This window comes from Theropithecus gelada, chromosome 14, assembly GCF_003255815.1.
Source record: "Theropithecus gelada isolate Dixy chromosome 14, Tgel_1.0, whole genome shotgun sequence".
In the NCBI taxonomy this organism is placed as follows: domain Eukaryota; kingdom Metazoa; phylum Chordata; class Mammalia; order Primates; family Cercopithecidae; genus Theropithecus; species Theropithecus gelada.
In genome coordinates this window covers 22,207,920-22,224,702 of record NC_037682.1, presented here as the reverse complement: position 1 = coordinate 22,224,702, position 16,783 = coordinate 22,207,920, and the positions used below count along the sequence as shown (strand labels likewise).

The following is a 16,783-nucleotide window of genomic DNA, read 5'->3' as shown; positions in this document are numbered from 1 at the left end:
GAACATTGTTACCAACATAAGAAAAATGTCTGTAGTTTTATTTGTAAAACATCAAATTTCTAAAAAAAAAAAAAAAGAACTTTTTTCAATTTTAAATTGAGTTAAAAACTATAAGATACATAATTATTATTGAAAATTATTTTTTCCCAAACTACTCAGCATGTTACAAAATGAAAGTGAAAGTTTCAAAACTACTGCAGTCCCTTTTCCTGGAAGCAGTCATAATGAACTTTTTCTTGTGTATTCTTGTTTTATTATTTTTTTGAGATGGAGTCTCGCTCTGTCACCCAGACTAGAGTGCAATGGCACGATCTGGAATCACTGCAACCTCCGCCTCCCAGGTCCAAGTGATTCTCCCACGTCAGCCTCCGGGTAGCTGGGATTCCAGGCACCCGCCATCATGCCCGGCTAATTTTTGTATTTTTGTAGAGATGGGGTTTCACCATATTGGCCAGGCTGGTCTTGAACTCCTGACCTCAGGTGATCCACCCGCCTCGGCCTCCCAAAGTGCTGGGATTACAGGCGTGAGCCACTGTGCCTGGCCCTCATGACTTTTAGTTACTTAATAAAAAGACTTAGACATCTGTCAATGTCAAAAATAAAAAGCTACCTCCTCTTTCCTTAAGACTGTTTAGTGTTCTGTTGAATGGATATTCTGTAATGTATTTAATCAGTCCCCTAGTGACAGACATTTAGATTTTTTCTAGGTTTTTTCTATCATATACAATACTGTAGTAAGTGAAGGTGCTCATTTGTATATCTTTGCATGTTTCTATGCATGTATCTGTAAGATGAATTCTTAGAAATGGAATTATCTGGGGTGGCACATGGTGGCTCATGCCTGTAGTCCCAGCACTTTGGGAGGCCGAGGTGGGCGGATCATGACGTCAGGAGATCGAGACCATCCTGGCTAACATGGTGAAACCCCATCTCTACTAAAAATGTAAGAAATTACCGGACGTAGTGGCAGGTGCCTGTAGTCCCAGCTACTCGGGAGGCTGAGGCAGGAGAATGGCATGAACTCGGGAGGCGGAGCTTGCATTGAGCCGAGATCGCGCCACTGCACTCCAGCCTAGGTGACACAGCGAGACTCCGTCTCAAAAAAAAAAAAAAAAAGAAAGGGAATTATCTGGTTCAAATAATGCATTATATTTTATTTTCTTAGATAATGCCAAAATTGTCCTAAAAGACTGCATCAGTAGTGTTTGAAAATGCCCAACAGTATTTGGGATATGTAAAACCTTTGTTTATAATTGGATTCTAATGAAAGACTACTTATTCCTTCCATTGCCCATAGCTTAGCAGTGTTGTGGCTATCGGTAGACATACGAACAAAAAGGAACCTTCGGTTTGGTTTTGTTGCCTTCATAGACAAATTAAACCTTTGTTATTAATGCGTGTTTCACACTTGTTGGGATGGGATTGCAGTAAAATAAATTAGTTATGTTGATATCTTCCCCCAACATTTGATACTACTATTTTGATGCATAATCAAGTTTAACTATATTTGATTGTCTCTTTTTTGTAGAGCAGTCATTTCCAGCACGAAATATCAAAGTAATTCCCTGGCTGTTGAGTTTGCCATCACCTGAGTAATGATCTAGCTAATAAGGTTCAATTTCTGGCACTGGTTTTAGTGTCCCCTTTCAAATATTTGACTAACCTATCTGACTAATAATTTTTAGGCTCATGCTCACTTTCTTCATGTCTAGTATTATGTCTGGTACTTAGTGGGTGCATATATTGGTGGGTGCATCCTATTGCTGCTATTAAAAATTACCACAAACTTTCTGGTTTAAAACAACACTAATTTATAATCTTACAGTTACGTAGGTTAGAAGTCCAACCCACGTCTCGCTGGGCTAAAATCAAGGGGACAGCAGTGCCGCATACATTTCTGGAGGCTGTAGGGGCGAGTCCATTGCCTTGCTTTTTACAGCTGCCAGAGGCTGCTCACATTTTTTGGCTCTTGGCCCCCTTTTGCTGCATCTTCAGAGATAGCTGTGTTGCAGTCCTTTGCCAATTCTGCCTTAGTTGCATCCCTGTCTTTGACTGCCCCATTCCACTTTTAAGTTCGTTATGATTAGATTAAAGCCTCCTTATAATCCAGGTGATACTATTTTAATTAAGGTAATCTGATTAGCAACCTTAGTCTGATTAACACCTTAATTCCCTTTTGCCACATAACGTAATATATTCAAAGGTTGTAGGGATTAAGACATGGGCCATCATTCTGCCTACCACTGTGCCCGATAAATATTTGCTGCTGGAATTTGAGTCCCTTCCGAGTTACATATAAAACAGCTCTAACAACAAAGCTACATTATGTCTGTGTTTATAAGAGTATAGTCAAGTATGCAAAGGAGAAAACCCATGACTGTTGTGTCTTGATCCAGCTTTTCACTTACCTTCCTTTTATAGTTGCAAATGTTCTACTTTATTAATTATGTTATTTGTATGTGTCCTGGTGACATAAATTAGAAAATGTGGACTGGAAGCACTACTGTAAGAAGTTATTCATTTTTGGTTCATGTTGAAAATGGTTACTAACTTGCTTACCAATTAGGAGAATGGTGATTGTTTACAGACATGAATATTCTCATAAAATGGACTGCAACACTGTAGATGTTCAAATATAGATAACTGCAATACATGTGTCCCATACCTAGGTTATTTTATGTAAATTTGCACCTGTAAAGATCCATTTGTATATTTCAGGAACTGAAAATGAGAAGGTAAAATCCAGTTGAGGGTAAAACTTTAGAAAACAGGGATATAAGGCCATGGAAATTCAGATGATAGTCAAGATTTAGCATTTTCATTTATTTAAAATTTGTTTTTTACTTTGATGACTTGATATCCCGTAAGATTAAAATTGGTTTCTAATTGCTTTTGTTTTTTGTGGTTTTTTTTGTTTTTGTTTTTTTGAGACAGAGTCTCGCTTTGTCACCCAGGCTGGAGTACAGCGGTGCAATCTCAGTTCACTGCAGCCTCTGCCTCCCAGGTTCAAGCGATTCTCCTGCCTCAGCCTCCTGAGTAGCTGGGACTACAAGCGCACGCCACCACGCCCGGCTAATTGTTGTATTTTTAGTGGAGACGGGGTTTCACCATGTTGGCCAGGCTGGTCTCAAACTCCTGACCTCAGGAGTTCTCCCGCCTTGGCCTCCCAAAGTGCTGGGATTACAGGCTTGAGCCACCGTACCTGGCCTCTGATTTTTCAAAAATACTGTATAAGTACTCTAGCTTCAAAAAGTCCTAATTAACAAATATATTTCCAAATCTTTGCAGTTCATTATAATAGTTTTCTCAATCTCATACAATGAACTGTTTCTAGTAAAAGATCTGTTTATATTACACATTTGTTTTGACAGTTATAGCCAGGAGCTCATGTGTATCTCTTTGAAGAGTGGAAGCTGGGCTACTATTTTGTGAACTTGTACTTCTCTAAACCTCAAAGAAGATGCAAGCCGATGGTGGTTAGACTTGAATCCTGAAGAGATAATTCCATGAGAAGTGGAGCAACAGACTTTCTGCCTGCATCATTCTGTCCCTGTGAAACTCATCTTGCTTGCCACCATAGTAGCCTGGCAGGGATTGCATACAGAAGGGTCCCTTAGGCAATCATTTGAAAATAGCTTTGACCTAGATTTGTGATAAGGGTAAAAATCTGAGGGAAGAAAGGTAAGGAGCAAGAAAATACAAAAGGTGTTGCATTTTTGAGGTGTTCTACCTAGCCCTTTATCTGTGAGAGGAATTTTTTTTTCTGTAAATGAATATATGAGGGAAAAATACGAGATTTTTCCTCAGACTTGAGCTTATAGTTGTCATTACAGTTTAAGAAGAAAAAGAAGAAAAAAACCGATAAAACATGTTACATAGTATTCTAAAGTTTCAGTGTTAACAAGATGACCTATGGATAGCACATTAGAAAAAATAAGCACTTGGCCGGGCGCGGTGGCTCAAGCCTGTAATCCCAGCACTTTGGGAGGCCGAGACGGGCGGATCACGAGGTCAGGAGATCGAGACCATCCTGGCTAACACGGTGAAACCCCGTCTCTACTAAAAAAAATACAAAAAACTAGCCGGGCGAGGTGGCAGGCGCCTGTAGTCCCAGCTACTCAGGAGGCTGAGGCAGGAGAATGGCGTAAACCCGGGAGGCGGAGCTTGCAGTGAGCTGAGATCCGGCCACTGCACTCCAGCCCGGGCGACAGAGCAAGACTCCGTCTCAAAAAAAAAAAAAAAAAAAGAAAAAATAAGCACTTTACAAATTTAAATAATACATGCTCACTGTAGAAAAAGTCAGAAAGCACAGACAAGAAGAGAATAATCACCTAGAGTCATATCAACCAGAAACCACATTCTTAAAATATGATATATAAACTGTCAGATAGTTAAAGAGAGGCAGCAAGGTTTTGTTTTGTTTTGTTTTGTTTAAGATAGGGTCTCTGTTGTCCAGGCTGGAGTGCAGTGGCACAATCATGACTCACTGCAGCCTCAAACTCCTCAAGTAGTTCTCCCACATCAGTCCCCCAAGTAGCTAAGACAGGCACATGCCACCACACCCAGCTACTTTTAAAAATTGTTTTGTAGAGTTGGGGTTTTGCTATATTATTCGGGGAGGAGGGGAGGTCTTGAACTCCTGATCTCAGGTGATCTTCCTTCTTTGGCCTCCCAGAGTGCTAAGATTACAGGTGTGAACCATCACAGTCAGGTGAGATTTTTTTATAAGTACACTGTGAATGGAAAAAACATCTCAGTTTCTCCCACTGTTCTCTTACAATACGTTTCTGACACCACCACCAAGCAACCAATCAGTTCTGCAGTTGACACCGGCTAGGTGGCTTCCAGTTCAGTTCTGACATGTCTACCTGGCAGTGGCTTCAGATCCTACAGGCTGAGAGTTCAGTCCCACAAGACTCCGCCCACCCCATTTAGTCCCAGCCTCTTCTGACCAACCAGCTTCAAGTTGGGACTCTCACAGCTGCCTCTTTGAGTTCAGTTAATTTGCCAGAGTGGCTCACAGAACTCAAGGTAACTTATTTATATTTACTGGTTTATTTTATTAGAAAAGATACAGATGAAGAGATGTACAGAGTGACGTATGGGTCAAAGGGTGTAGAACTTCCATGCCTTCTCCAGGAACTTCCACGTGTTCGGCTCTCTGGAATCTCCTGAACTCAGTCCTTTTGGGGTTTTATGGAGGCTTTATTACATGGGCATGATTGCGTAAACCATTGGCCACTGGTGATCAACTTAACCTTCAGCCCCTCTTCTCTCACCAGAGGTTGAGGGGTGAGGCTGAAAGTCCTTATCATGCCTTAGTCTTTCCAAGGACCTGCCCCCATCCTGAAACTACCTAGGGGCTACCAGCCATAAGTCAACTCACTACTGTACAAAAAGACAGCACTTTGGAGATTCTAAGGATTTTAGGAGTTGTATGCCAAGAAAAAGTGGGTGGGGTGGAAGACCAAATATATATTTTACGATATCACATACACAAAAGAAATACATATGGCCAAGGAAGAAACTAAAATGTATTCATGGCCTGACACAGCAGCTCACCTGCAGTCCCGGCTACTCCGGAGGCTGAGGTGGGAGGATTGCTTGATCACAGGCATTCAAGGTTATGGTGAACTATGATTACACCACTCCACTTTAGCCTTGGTGACAGAGCAAGACCCTATCTCTTTAAACAAAAAAGAAAAAAAAAAAAGGTGTATATATATATAGATATACACATATATATATATATATATTCACCCTTATTTCTGCATTCCTAAGGATGTGTAGGAACTCGGTCATTGTTGTTAGGGATTTAAGTTGATTCAACTGTTCTGGAGAAAATCTAGCAAAAACTGTAAATTTTAAAATGCCAAAAAAAAAAAAAAGTGCAATTCCTTTAACCTAACAGCTTTCTTTCTATTACAGGAAAGAAATAATCTGATAGCTGTCTAAAAAGGTTTGTGGGTTTTTTTTTTTTGTTTTTTTTTTTTTTTGAGAAGGAGCCACTCTTGTTGCCCAGGCTGGAGTGTAGTGGCATGATCTCCTTTCACTGCAACTTCCACTTCCTGGGTTCAAGTGATTCTCCTGCCTCAGCCTCCCAAGTAGCTGGGATTACAGGGACCTGCCACCACGCCCAGCTAATTTATTTTTATATTTATTTATTTATTTATGAGACAGAGTTTCACTCTGTTGACCGGGCCGAAGTGCAATGGCACGATCTTAGCTCACTGCAACCTCCACCTCCCGGATTCTAGTGATTTTCCTGCCTCAGCCTCCCAAGTAGCTGAGATTACAAGCATGTGCCACTACGCCCGGCTAATTTTTATATTTTTAGTACAGATGGGGTTTCACCATGTTGGTCAGGCTAGTCTTGAACTCCTGACCTTAGGTAATCCACCCACCTCAGCCTGCCAAAGTGCTGAGATTACAGGTGTGAGCCACTGTGTCCAGCCAAATGTTTTAGTATAGGATGTTCATTGTAGTATTGTTAAAAAGGGAAAATAACCAAAAACCTGAATTTTAGTTAGGAACCTGGGAAAATAATATTAACCACTACAAATATTGACATAGGTCTGTATTTACTGGGAAGTCTGACAAAGTGTAGAGAGGAATAGAGAGAGGAAGGAAATAATATAGTAGATATATGATTATCCTATTTTTGTGAAAATATTTATCTACAAAGCTCTGTGTGTTTGTGTATGAATGTAGAAGTTATCCTGATATGATATATATCTCACAGCAGATATCTCTGAAAGTGAAATTTCAAGTAATTTTTATTTTCTCCTTCATATTGTCTATATGGTACTGTGTTTGTTTTTACAGTAAAATATGTTTAGTTTATATTTCTAGAAAAGATTTTGTTAGTATTAAGTAGCTTAGGGATAAAGAGGGCTGATTTTGCCTGTAATAAAATGAACAACCTAACTGCTCAGAAATAGCCACTGCTAATTGGAGCCTTGGTTTAATTTGACAAATTGACAGTTTAAAAGAAGCTTTTTTTTTTTTTTTTTTTTGAGGCAGTCTCACTCTGTTGCCCAGGCTGGAGTGCAGTGGCGCAATCTCTGCTCACTGCATGCTCCGCCTCCCAGGTTCACGCCATTCTCCTGCCGCAGCCTCCCAAGTAGCTGGAACTACAGGCACCTGCCAGCACGCCTGGCTAATTTTTTGTATTTTTAGTAGAGTTGGGGTTTCACTGTGTTAGCCAGGATGGTCTCGATCTCCTGACCTCATGATCTGCCCGCCTCGGCCTCCCAAAGTGCTGGGATTACAGGCATGAGCCACCGTGCCCGGCCCTGAAATAAGCTTTTAACTACAGCTTTGAAAAATATTCCTGCCCAGAGTAAGTATGAATTTATATGGGCAAATTGAAAGAATGATAATTTCATTCATTTGAATATCAGACTATTTCGGGGGTATAGGTCTGGCTAGTAAAAATATGATACTTTTATGGTAACGTTAAATCTTTTATAGAAGTAGGATTTTAAAATTAAAAGGAATTTTAGAAATAATTTGCTTGTGTCCCTTCAGTTTATAGATGAAGAAACAGAAGCCCAGGCAGGGAAGATGATCTGTTTAAATCCACACAGCTAGTCATAGACTGGTCAGATGCATATTTTGTTTCTGATCTCTGGTAGCTTAGCCACTTTACCTTTTTTTTTTTTTTTTTTTTTTTTTTTTTTTTTTTGAGACGGAGTCTCGCTCTGTCGCCCAGGCTGGATTGCAGTGGCCCGATCTCGGCTCACTGCAAGCTCCGCCTCCCGGGTTCACGCCATTCTCCTGCCTCAGCCTCCGGAGTAGCTGGGACTACAGGCGCCTGCCACCACACCCGGCTAGTTTTTTGTATCTTTTAGTAGAGACGGGGTTTCATCGTGTTAGCCAGGATGGTCTCGATCGCCTCACCTCGTGATCCGCCCGTCTCGGCCTCCCAAAGTGCTGGGATTACAGCCACTTTACCTTTTTTTCCAAATAGTCATCAGTGAATGATAATGCTTTAGCAGGTGGAGTTGGTGTGTCTAATAAATGTGGCAGAGTATCTAACAGACCCTGTCCTCAATCAATCAACAGTATATTAAATGCCTAACATATACCTGAAAGCAAGTTACATACTGAGGGCAGAAAAAGAAATATATAAAAAATGTTTGTGGGAAAGGACTCCCTATTCAATAAATGGTGCTGGGATGACTGGCTAGCCATATGCAGAAGTATGAAACTATATCCCTACCTTTCACCATATACAGAAATTAACTCAAGATGGATTAAAGACTTAAATATAAGAAATAAAACTACAAAAATCCTAGCAGAAAACCCAGGAAATGTCATTCTGGACATAGGCCTGGGCAAAGAATTTATGACTAAGACCCCAAAAGCAATTGCAACAAACCAGAAATGGACAGTGGGACCTAATGAAACTAAAAAGCTTCTGCACAGCAAAACATCAACAGAGTAAAACTATAGAATGGGAGAAAATATTCTCAAACTGTGTACCCAACAAAGATCTGATATCCAGAATCTGTAAGGAACTTAATTCAACAAGCAAAAAACAACTCCATTAAAAAATGAGCAGATGACTTGAACAGGCACTTCTCAAAAGAAGACATACATGCAGCCAACAAATACGAAAAAATGCTCAACATCACTAATCACTAGAGAAGTACAAATCAAAACCACAATAAGATACCATCTCACACCAGTCAGAATGACTATTATTAAAAAGACCAAAAAAAAAAAAAAAAAAAAAGATGTTGGCAAGGCTATAGAGAAAATGGAAGGCTTATACACAGTTGATGGGAATGTAAATTAGTTCAGCCCCTGTGGAGATTTCTCAAAGAACTTAAAACAGAACTACCATTTGATCCAGCAGTTCCTGTACTGATTATATACCCAAAGAAAAATAAATCTTTCTACCATAAAGACATATGTACTCCTATGTTCATCACAGTGCTGTTCACAATAACAAAGATATGGAATCAACCTAGGTGCCCATTAACCGTGGACTGAATAAAGAAAATGTGGTACATATACATCAAGGAGTACTATGCAGTGGGGAAAAAGAATGAAATTACGTCCTTTGCAATAACACGGATGTAACTAGAGGCCATTGTCCTAAGCAAATTAATGCATAAACAGAAAAGCACATACTGCATGTTCTTATAAGTCGGAGCTAAACATTGAGTACTCATAGTCATAAAGATGGGAACAGTAGATGCTGGGGACTACTAGAAGGTGAAGGGTTGAAAAACTGTAAGGTGTTATGCTCACTACCTGGGTAGTGGGATCATTTATACACCAAACGTTAGTGACACAATTTACCCATTTAACATACGTGTACATGTACCCCCCAAACCTAAAATAAAAGTTGAAAAAAATAGATACCTATATGTAGCAACAATTGGTACCTGGATTTTGAATGATTTATGTGTATTTAAATTTAAACCAGCTATGACTATGGCCAAAAATGTTTTGGAGAGACAGACATATAGTAATTAAATATAAACGCTATTACAGAAGTGTGTATAAAGTGCTATGGGAACTCAAGAGAAGGATGTCTTCACAAAAGAAATGTCATTTGGCGGGCCGGGCGCGGTGGCTCACGCCTGTAATCCCTGCACTTTGGGAGGCCGAGGCGGGCGGATCACGAGGTCAGGAGATCGAGACCATCCTGGCTAACACGGTGAAACCCCGTCTCTACTAAAATACAAAAAATTAGCCGGGCGCGGTGGCGGGCGCCTGTAGTCCCAGCTACTCGGGAGGCTGAGGCAGGAGAATGGCGCGAACCCGGGAGGCGGAGCTTGCAGTGAGCCGAGATGGTGCCACTGCACTCCAGCCTGGGCGACAGAGTGAAGACTCCGCCTCAAAAAAAAAAAAAAAAAAAAAAAAAAGAAATGTCATTTGGCTTTCATGTACAGCACAAGGATAGAATTGCATTCCAGGTAGAGGAAGCAGTATGTGCAAAGGCACAGAGGCTCTTAAAAGAGCCACAGTAGTAATAAGATGACCTAGGCAGAGGGACATCAGTGAAAATTAGGTGGAAGTTTAGAAATAACACACCAATACTTTCTGTATTGTAAAGTTTTCTTTGGACTGTTTAGGCAGATTCTAAGGGCTGCAGATACAGTTTGATTCAGGACTCAAATAGTATAACAAGGATCGCTTTTTCTGTTTCTGTTTCTTTGCTTCTTCATCCCCATTCTCAGGCCCCATGTAGATACAAGGTGGCTAGTTACCAATAGCTCAAAGTTCTGGATTAGAGTCTCTTTAGGACCTTACTGGAGTAGTATCTTAGAAATAATCACCATGACCAAGGGAAAGGAATTCTCTGACAAGGGCTTCCCATGTGGGGAAGGAAGCAAGTGGGGTGCTTTTGCCACAAGGAGGGACTTACGGATATTGCATAGCAGACACTACAAATACTCACTCAACAGAACCATTTCAGATTTTACATAGAGGCAAAATGTTGGCGGCTTTGGAGATTTTGATTTCTGTTTTGCTTCATATTATCTTAATATTTAAATAATTTTAATTCTGAATTAAAATTTTTAAATTATTTTGTCCCTAGTTTCTAACTTAAGGGGAAAACTTTTAAATGAGAATGGCACAATTTAAGATTATATTCATCAGTTTCCAACCGCTGTTTGGAGAAGAGTGAGTTTCCCATGTTGCTTTCGTGTACTCAGATGAATACCATTTAAAAAACAGTAAAAGTGTGCAGTATATATGAAGAATAAGTTGCACATAAGAGCTTGAATTAATGTTACAACAGAAATGTTCAGTTTTCTGCCATAAAGAATAATTAAAAAGTGATTGACTCAAATTTGTTTTTATAGGGCATCAAAAATGTTTATACTCTTAGATTGGTTAAAATGTTCACCCTTAATCTGATTTGGCAGTGAAATAATTACCCTCATATACTGAGTGATATTTCCATGTTACCATGTGAACTTACTGAATTTGTTGAGATAGGGCTCCAGATTGGAGATATAGATATTAACCATATCTTGGTTAATTAATACAAAACATGAAAATAATTTGATAGGAGTAAAATATTTACTCATGTTATATATAATTGGATACACGTACAGGTTGAGTATTCCTAATCTGAAAATGCAGAATCCAAAATGCTCCAGTGAACTCAAAAAGTATCGGATTTTGGAGCATTTCGGATTTTGGATTTTCAGATAAGGAATATTCAACTTGTACTTATATAATGTATTAAAAGGAAAATGAAATTGAATTGCCTTATATGGCTTGTCATTTTCCTTATTATAATAAATTGCTACAGTAACAGTCAGATTTTGTTTACTTGGAACTCTTAGAGAATGAATCATTCTGAATAATGGAATTCCATGGAGTCTGATTTCCAGGTACTTGATCAGGTTTTCCCTGTAGTTTAAATTTTTCTCTAAAATACTTTTCATGATTTCTTCACCTCCTTAAAGTTAAGTGAAAATTATTCTAATTTTTCTTTACAATTAGGTTATTGTTTGCATCATTTATTGTGCTGTGCAGCAATGGAAGTTTGTAGGGTTGTTTATCCTTTGTGAAAAAGCCATAAAGTGCTTTGAGATCTTGTGTGTTCATTATGTCCTTTTTAACCTGCCTCTCTCTAATTCCTGTCTCTTTTTTGCTTCTGGGCTTATAGCGCCTCTTTTCAATGCTAAAGACTTTGAATGGCATATTACCATTCTTTTACAGGTTGTATATAACACAGGAGTACATAGACTGTAAACATTGACTCATAGTGGGCCTGGCTTATAAACATTTATTGGTTGAATGGATATTGTAACATGGCCATGGCATTGCTTAAAAATGGGGATGTGTTCTGAGAAATGTATCAGGTGATTTCAGCCTTGTGCAAACATCATAGAGTATACTTACACACACCTAAATGGTACAGCCTACTACACACCTAGGCTACAAACTTATACAGCATGTTATGGTACTGTAGGCAGTTGTAACACAATGGTAAGTATTTGTGTAGCTAAACATAGAAAAGGCACAGTAAAAATACAGTATTAGGTTGGGCGCCATGGCTCATGCCTATAATCCCAGGACTTTGGGGGCTGAGGCAGGCGAATCGCAAGATCAGGAGTTCGAGACCAGGCTGGCCAACATGGTGAAACTCCATCTCTACTAAAAATACAAAAACTTAGCTGGGCGTAGTGGCGGATGCCTGTAATCCCAGCTACTCGGGAGGCTAAGGCAGGAGAATCGCTTGAACCAGGGAGGCTTGCCACAGTGAGTCGAGATCACACCACTGCACTCCAGCCCAGGAGACAGAGACTCCATCTCAAAAAAAAAAAAAAAAAAAAAAAAAACAAAAACAAAAAAAACACCAGTATTATAATCTCATGATCTCATGGGACCACCATCACATACGCAGTCTGCCATTGACTGAAATGTTATTTGGCATGTAACTGTATTTACAAAGTTGTCAAACATACGCTGATAATCTTCTAAGGAGGAGAAGTATTTGAGAGGTGAGAAATTCACATTAACATTTTCCAAAGACAGTTATCATACATCTTAAAATTTAAGAACTTGAAAGTACCTCAGAAAACATGTATGTCAGGCTGTAAGTCTTCTGCAGTCAACCTTTGTCTGGCAAAGATCTTTGCCATTTTCTGTCACCTCAAAAAGAGAAACACAGCTGTCAGTGAACTCCCTTCCTTCTGCTAATACTTTTATCTTTATGCCTTCTCTGTATCTTTGCTGAACTAAAAGCTTCAAGGAAATGATAAGTACTTCCTCACAATTGAATGTTGACCAGACCCATGCTATTCAAATATTGTAAAACTTTGTTATCTAGTAACTTTTTAATCTAAAGCTAAGTTATGCTTTAAATAGTTCTTTCAATCTTCATTTATCTCATTTTTTCTTTCTTGCAATTCTTCACATATCAGGTAAACAGACTAGTTAGGCATTTTGTTTTTTGGTTTTGTTTTATTTTGTTTTTTGTTCTTTTGAGACAGTCTCGCTCTGTTCCAGGCTGAAGTGCATTGGCACAATCTCAGCTTACTGCAGCCTCCACCTCCCAGGTTCAAGCGATTCTCCTACCTCAGCCTCCCGAATAGCTGGGACTACAGTCCTGCGCCACCATGCCAGCTAATTTTTATATTTTTAATAGAGATGAGGTTACTCCGTGTTGGCCAGGCTGGTCTCCAACTTTTGAGTCTCAAACTTTTGACCTCAGGTGATCCACCTGCCTTGGCCTCCCAAAGTGCTGGGATTACAGGCGTGAGCCACCACGCTCAGCCTGCGTTAGGCATTTTGGAATGGGACTGTCACACTTCCACAGGTCCTTCCCTCCCCCAATTTTATTTTTTCTAAAAATCTCATTTAAAAATACCTGTAGAGTCATGTACTAAATAACTATCTCTTGATGTCTGGACAGAGTTGCAAATTAAGCACCTTCTCCTGCTTCCTTATGTGAAGCTCTTATACTCTGGTCACTGGCAGTAGCTTTAACATTTTTTCTGTATCCCATTCCTTTGGACAGTGGGTCTCTCTGTCACTTTATTGATTGACTTAGGTTGTTTCTAATTTTACTTTTGCAGCTACAAATATTGTGAGCATCCTTATGTATATCCTTGCCTACTTATTGAACAATGTCTGTAGGATAGTTTCCTAGACTTTGTTTTGCTCAAAGGTTATGCACTTGTAACATTTTGATATATTTTGTCAAATGACACTCCAAACAATGAGAACACATTTATAAGCCAGCTACCAGTATATGAGTGTTCATTTTTTCTACAGCTTCAACATAATTGTTTGATTTGTTGATCCAGATAACATGAGCAATAAGTAATAAATCTCAAGGTTATTTTCTATTATCTTTGATTTATGACTTCTACAAATAGCTTTCAAAAAGAGATGCATTTAATATTTTCCTTTTATCACTTCCAAGCCTATTCAGATATGAAATGTGCTATCAAAACAAGACAATTCATTTTTTATTATTACAGGCATGAAACATCATTTAAGGAAGTTACTTTATCAATCATTGCCAAATACTTCTTTACTATTACATCACCTGTCAAGTCAGGATATGTACTTTGAATGCTTTTTCTTCCAAGTTGGAGTTTACAGGACAACTGTTGAACTTGTCATTTCCTTTGCTAACATTTACATGTGATCACTTTGAAGTACTCCTTGAGTTTTGCTGAGCAATAACACTGATTACAATGGTGAATGAACAGTAATTTAAAGCATATTAAAGGAGACTTTGTTAATCCAAACAAGCATTAATGAATCTGAGCTTTGTTTATTTATTGCTTGCTTGCAGGTGGATTCACCAATGAACTTGAAGCATCCTCATGACCTAGTCATATTAATGAGACAAGAAACAACAGTTAACTACCTCAAAGAATTAGAGGTGAGGCAACTGGGCACATGCGATGGCAGCTGAAGCTTGCTGCATTTCACAGGAGCCATTGTGTTCAAAGAAAAGCTAAAGCATATTATTTTTTAAGTCTGATTCTTCTAACTTTTGCAGGAATATACTACCTGCAATTTTTTAAAAATCATTTTATCAAAGTGATATTTGAGCAATAGTGAGAAAAACAGACTACTCTAGCCTGGGTATGTGCCTGACTCTTAAAACTCATTTATCTTTGAACAGAGTTTCCATGTTTTTAAGTTTTTTCATCAAATATGAAAATGATACAATCTCTGAAGATATTCCTAGAATAATTTGGGTAAAATCTGAAAGAAAGAAAGAAACATTTTAATAGCCTAAAAATGTAATTATTGTTTATTCCCAGGTAGTGAAAACTAATGTCTTCCTATTATGTCTTCTTATGGTTGACGTGAAAAACATTAATCACCTTGTACCTTGAAAGCTCGAACCTTACTAGTGCTAATAAAATCTGACCTCTTTTTAAAAATAAACATCAGTTTTCTTTTTCTCTAACATGTTTCCATAAATTGATTTTTGCTTAATAGCAAAGAGTATTTGTTATTTGAAAATCTAGGGTTTTTTTCCTCGTGAAATCTTTGCTTAAAAGTTACAGTGTAAATTGAATCTAAATTGTAAAGAAACTATAAGTTGTAGAAACATTAAATCAAATTGCAAAATGAGAAAAAAAACTTGAGAATAATAAAAGTAGTAAGAGTAGAATCAGAGTATTTCACAACTACAAGGAATCATAAGATCCCAATTTTAGAGGCAAGGAAACAAGTAGACCTGAAGACACTGAATTGTCTGACTTCATAAAGCAAGATATGGCAGAACCAGAAACAAAAACTGTATCTCTTGACTTTAAAAGCTGGCATATCTGGTTTTTTGTTGTTGTTGTTTTTTGAGACGAAGTTTCACTCTTGTCACCCAGGCTGGAGTGCAGTGGCACAATCTTGGCTCGCTGCAACCTCCACCTCCCAGGTTCAAGCGATTCTCCTGCCTCAGCCTCCTGAGTAGCTGGAATTACAGGCACCTGCCACCACACCCAGCTCATATTTGTACTTTTAGTAGAGATGAGTTTCGCCATGTTGGCCAGGCTGGTCTCAAACTCCTGACCTCAGGTGATTCACCTGCCTCGGCCTCCCAAAGTGCTGAGATTACAGGCGTGAGTCACCGCACCCAGCCAAAAGCTGGCATACCTGGTAAACTAAGTTGGCTTGTATTTTCTTGTTATGTAGAAGTCCTGAATTTCATTTACATATATTTAGACTAGTGTATTTATCAATATACGTATGTCTACAAATAGTTATAAATATGTACTTTTAAAAAATCTGTGAATTAAGAGAGAAAAGTAGCACACATTAACCAGTTCTGCCTAGGTAGAAGTATATTTAGAGTATTTCTAGAACTTGAATACCTCAACATTGTAAAAATAGTTTCTCACCTTGTACACACCGGTTTTATCACTTGTAAATTTGGAAATGTTGATTTTTGTCAATACTAGGAATTAGACAGTAGGTATCCTTATAGTGCTTCATGCTTGGAAGCATGATCTATTTTTATTTAAACCCAGTGTTCAGAAAGATGCAATGGTGCAGAAAATCTGTGTTGTTGTTTTTTTTCAGGTATATAGGCACATTATATATGTTTATTGCTATTTTGGGAGGCTGTATTATATAAAGAGAAAGAGATTTAAATTAGAGGATATATAGGAAGAAAGTGCCATTTCTTAAGTCAGTGAAAATGAAATGAAAAATACTGACTCCAACAATTTTTGGTTAAGGTAGTGTAGAAGTTTGTACTTAGTAAACTTCTATTTTTGTTTATACTGATACTAAGTATAAACTTCTATTTTTGTTTATACTTATACTATGAAGCTTCTGCTTCATATGCATAGCAATGACAGGTAAAATATAAAAATAGAAACCAAAATAAAATGTGGGCAGGCTTGAAAGTAGTATAAGCATCTCCATAAACCAGAAATGAGGAGAAGCACTAAATTGGGAATGTGACCAAAGCTACCAACCTGTTGGGCTCCAAGGCCAGGAGCAGGCTATAGTATCTGATATTCAGCACTGTGGGGTCAAGGGAGCTGACAATACTCCATGCAAGATGTAGGAACAGAACGAGGCTTACTGCTTGAAGACTGGGATGAAGCCATTCTGCTCATAGAAAGAGCCTGGCAAAAAACAACAACAACAACAACAACAAAAGAAAACATATCAAAAACAGAAAGACTAATGCTGATGACCAAGAAAAGGAACTGAATCATCCAATAGTTCAATAATTACATCTTCAATTTCCTGAATATCATTTTAGGGTAGAATATTTGCAATAGGAACTTGAAACCAAAATTGAAAGGTCTGATTCTGAACTTGGTAACTG

The 16,783-nt window shown here is 38.5% G+C and overlaps 1 protein-coding gene across 3 annotated transcripts in view; it reads left to right on the top strand.

Annotated features, from left to right (window-relative positions):
- Nucleotides 1-16,783, top strand: part of TTC17 (tetratricopeptide repeat domain 17) — a 138,470-nt gene that overhangs the window by 13,250 nt on the left and 108,437 nt on the right. For all 3 annotated transcript variants that reach the window (XM_025356229.1, XM_025356227.1, XM_025356230.1), the window contains exon 2: nt 14,285-14,374. In XM_025356229.1, coding sequence (XP_025212014.1) covers nt 14,285-14,374 — 90 coding nt within the window. The remainder of the gene's footprint in view (nt 1-14,284; nt 14,375-16,783) is intronic.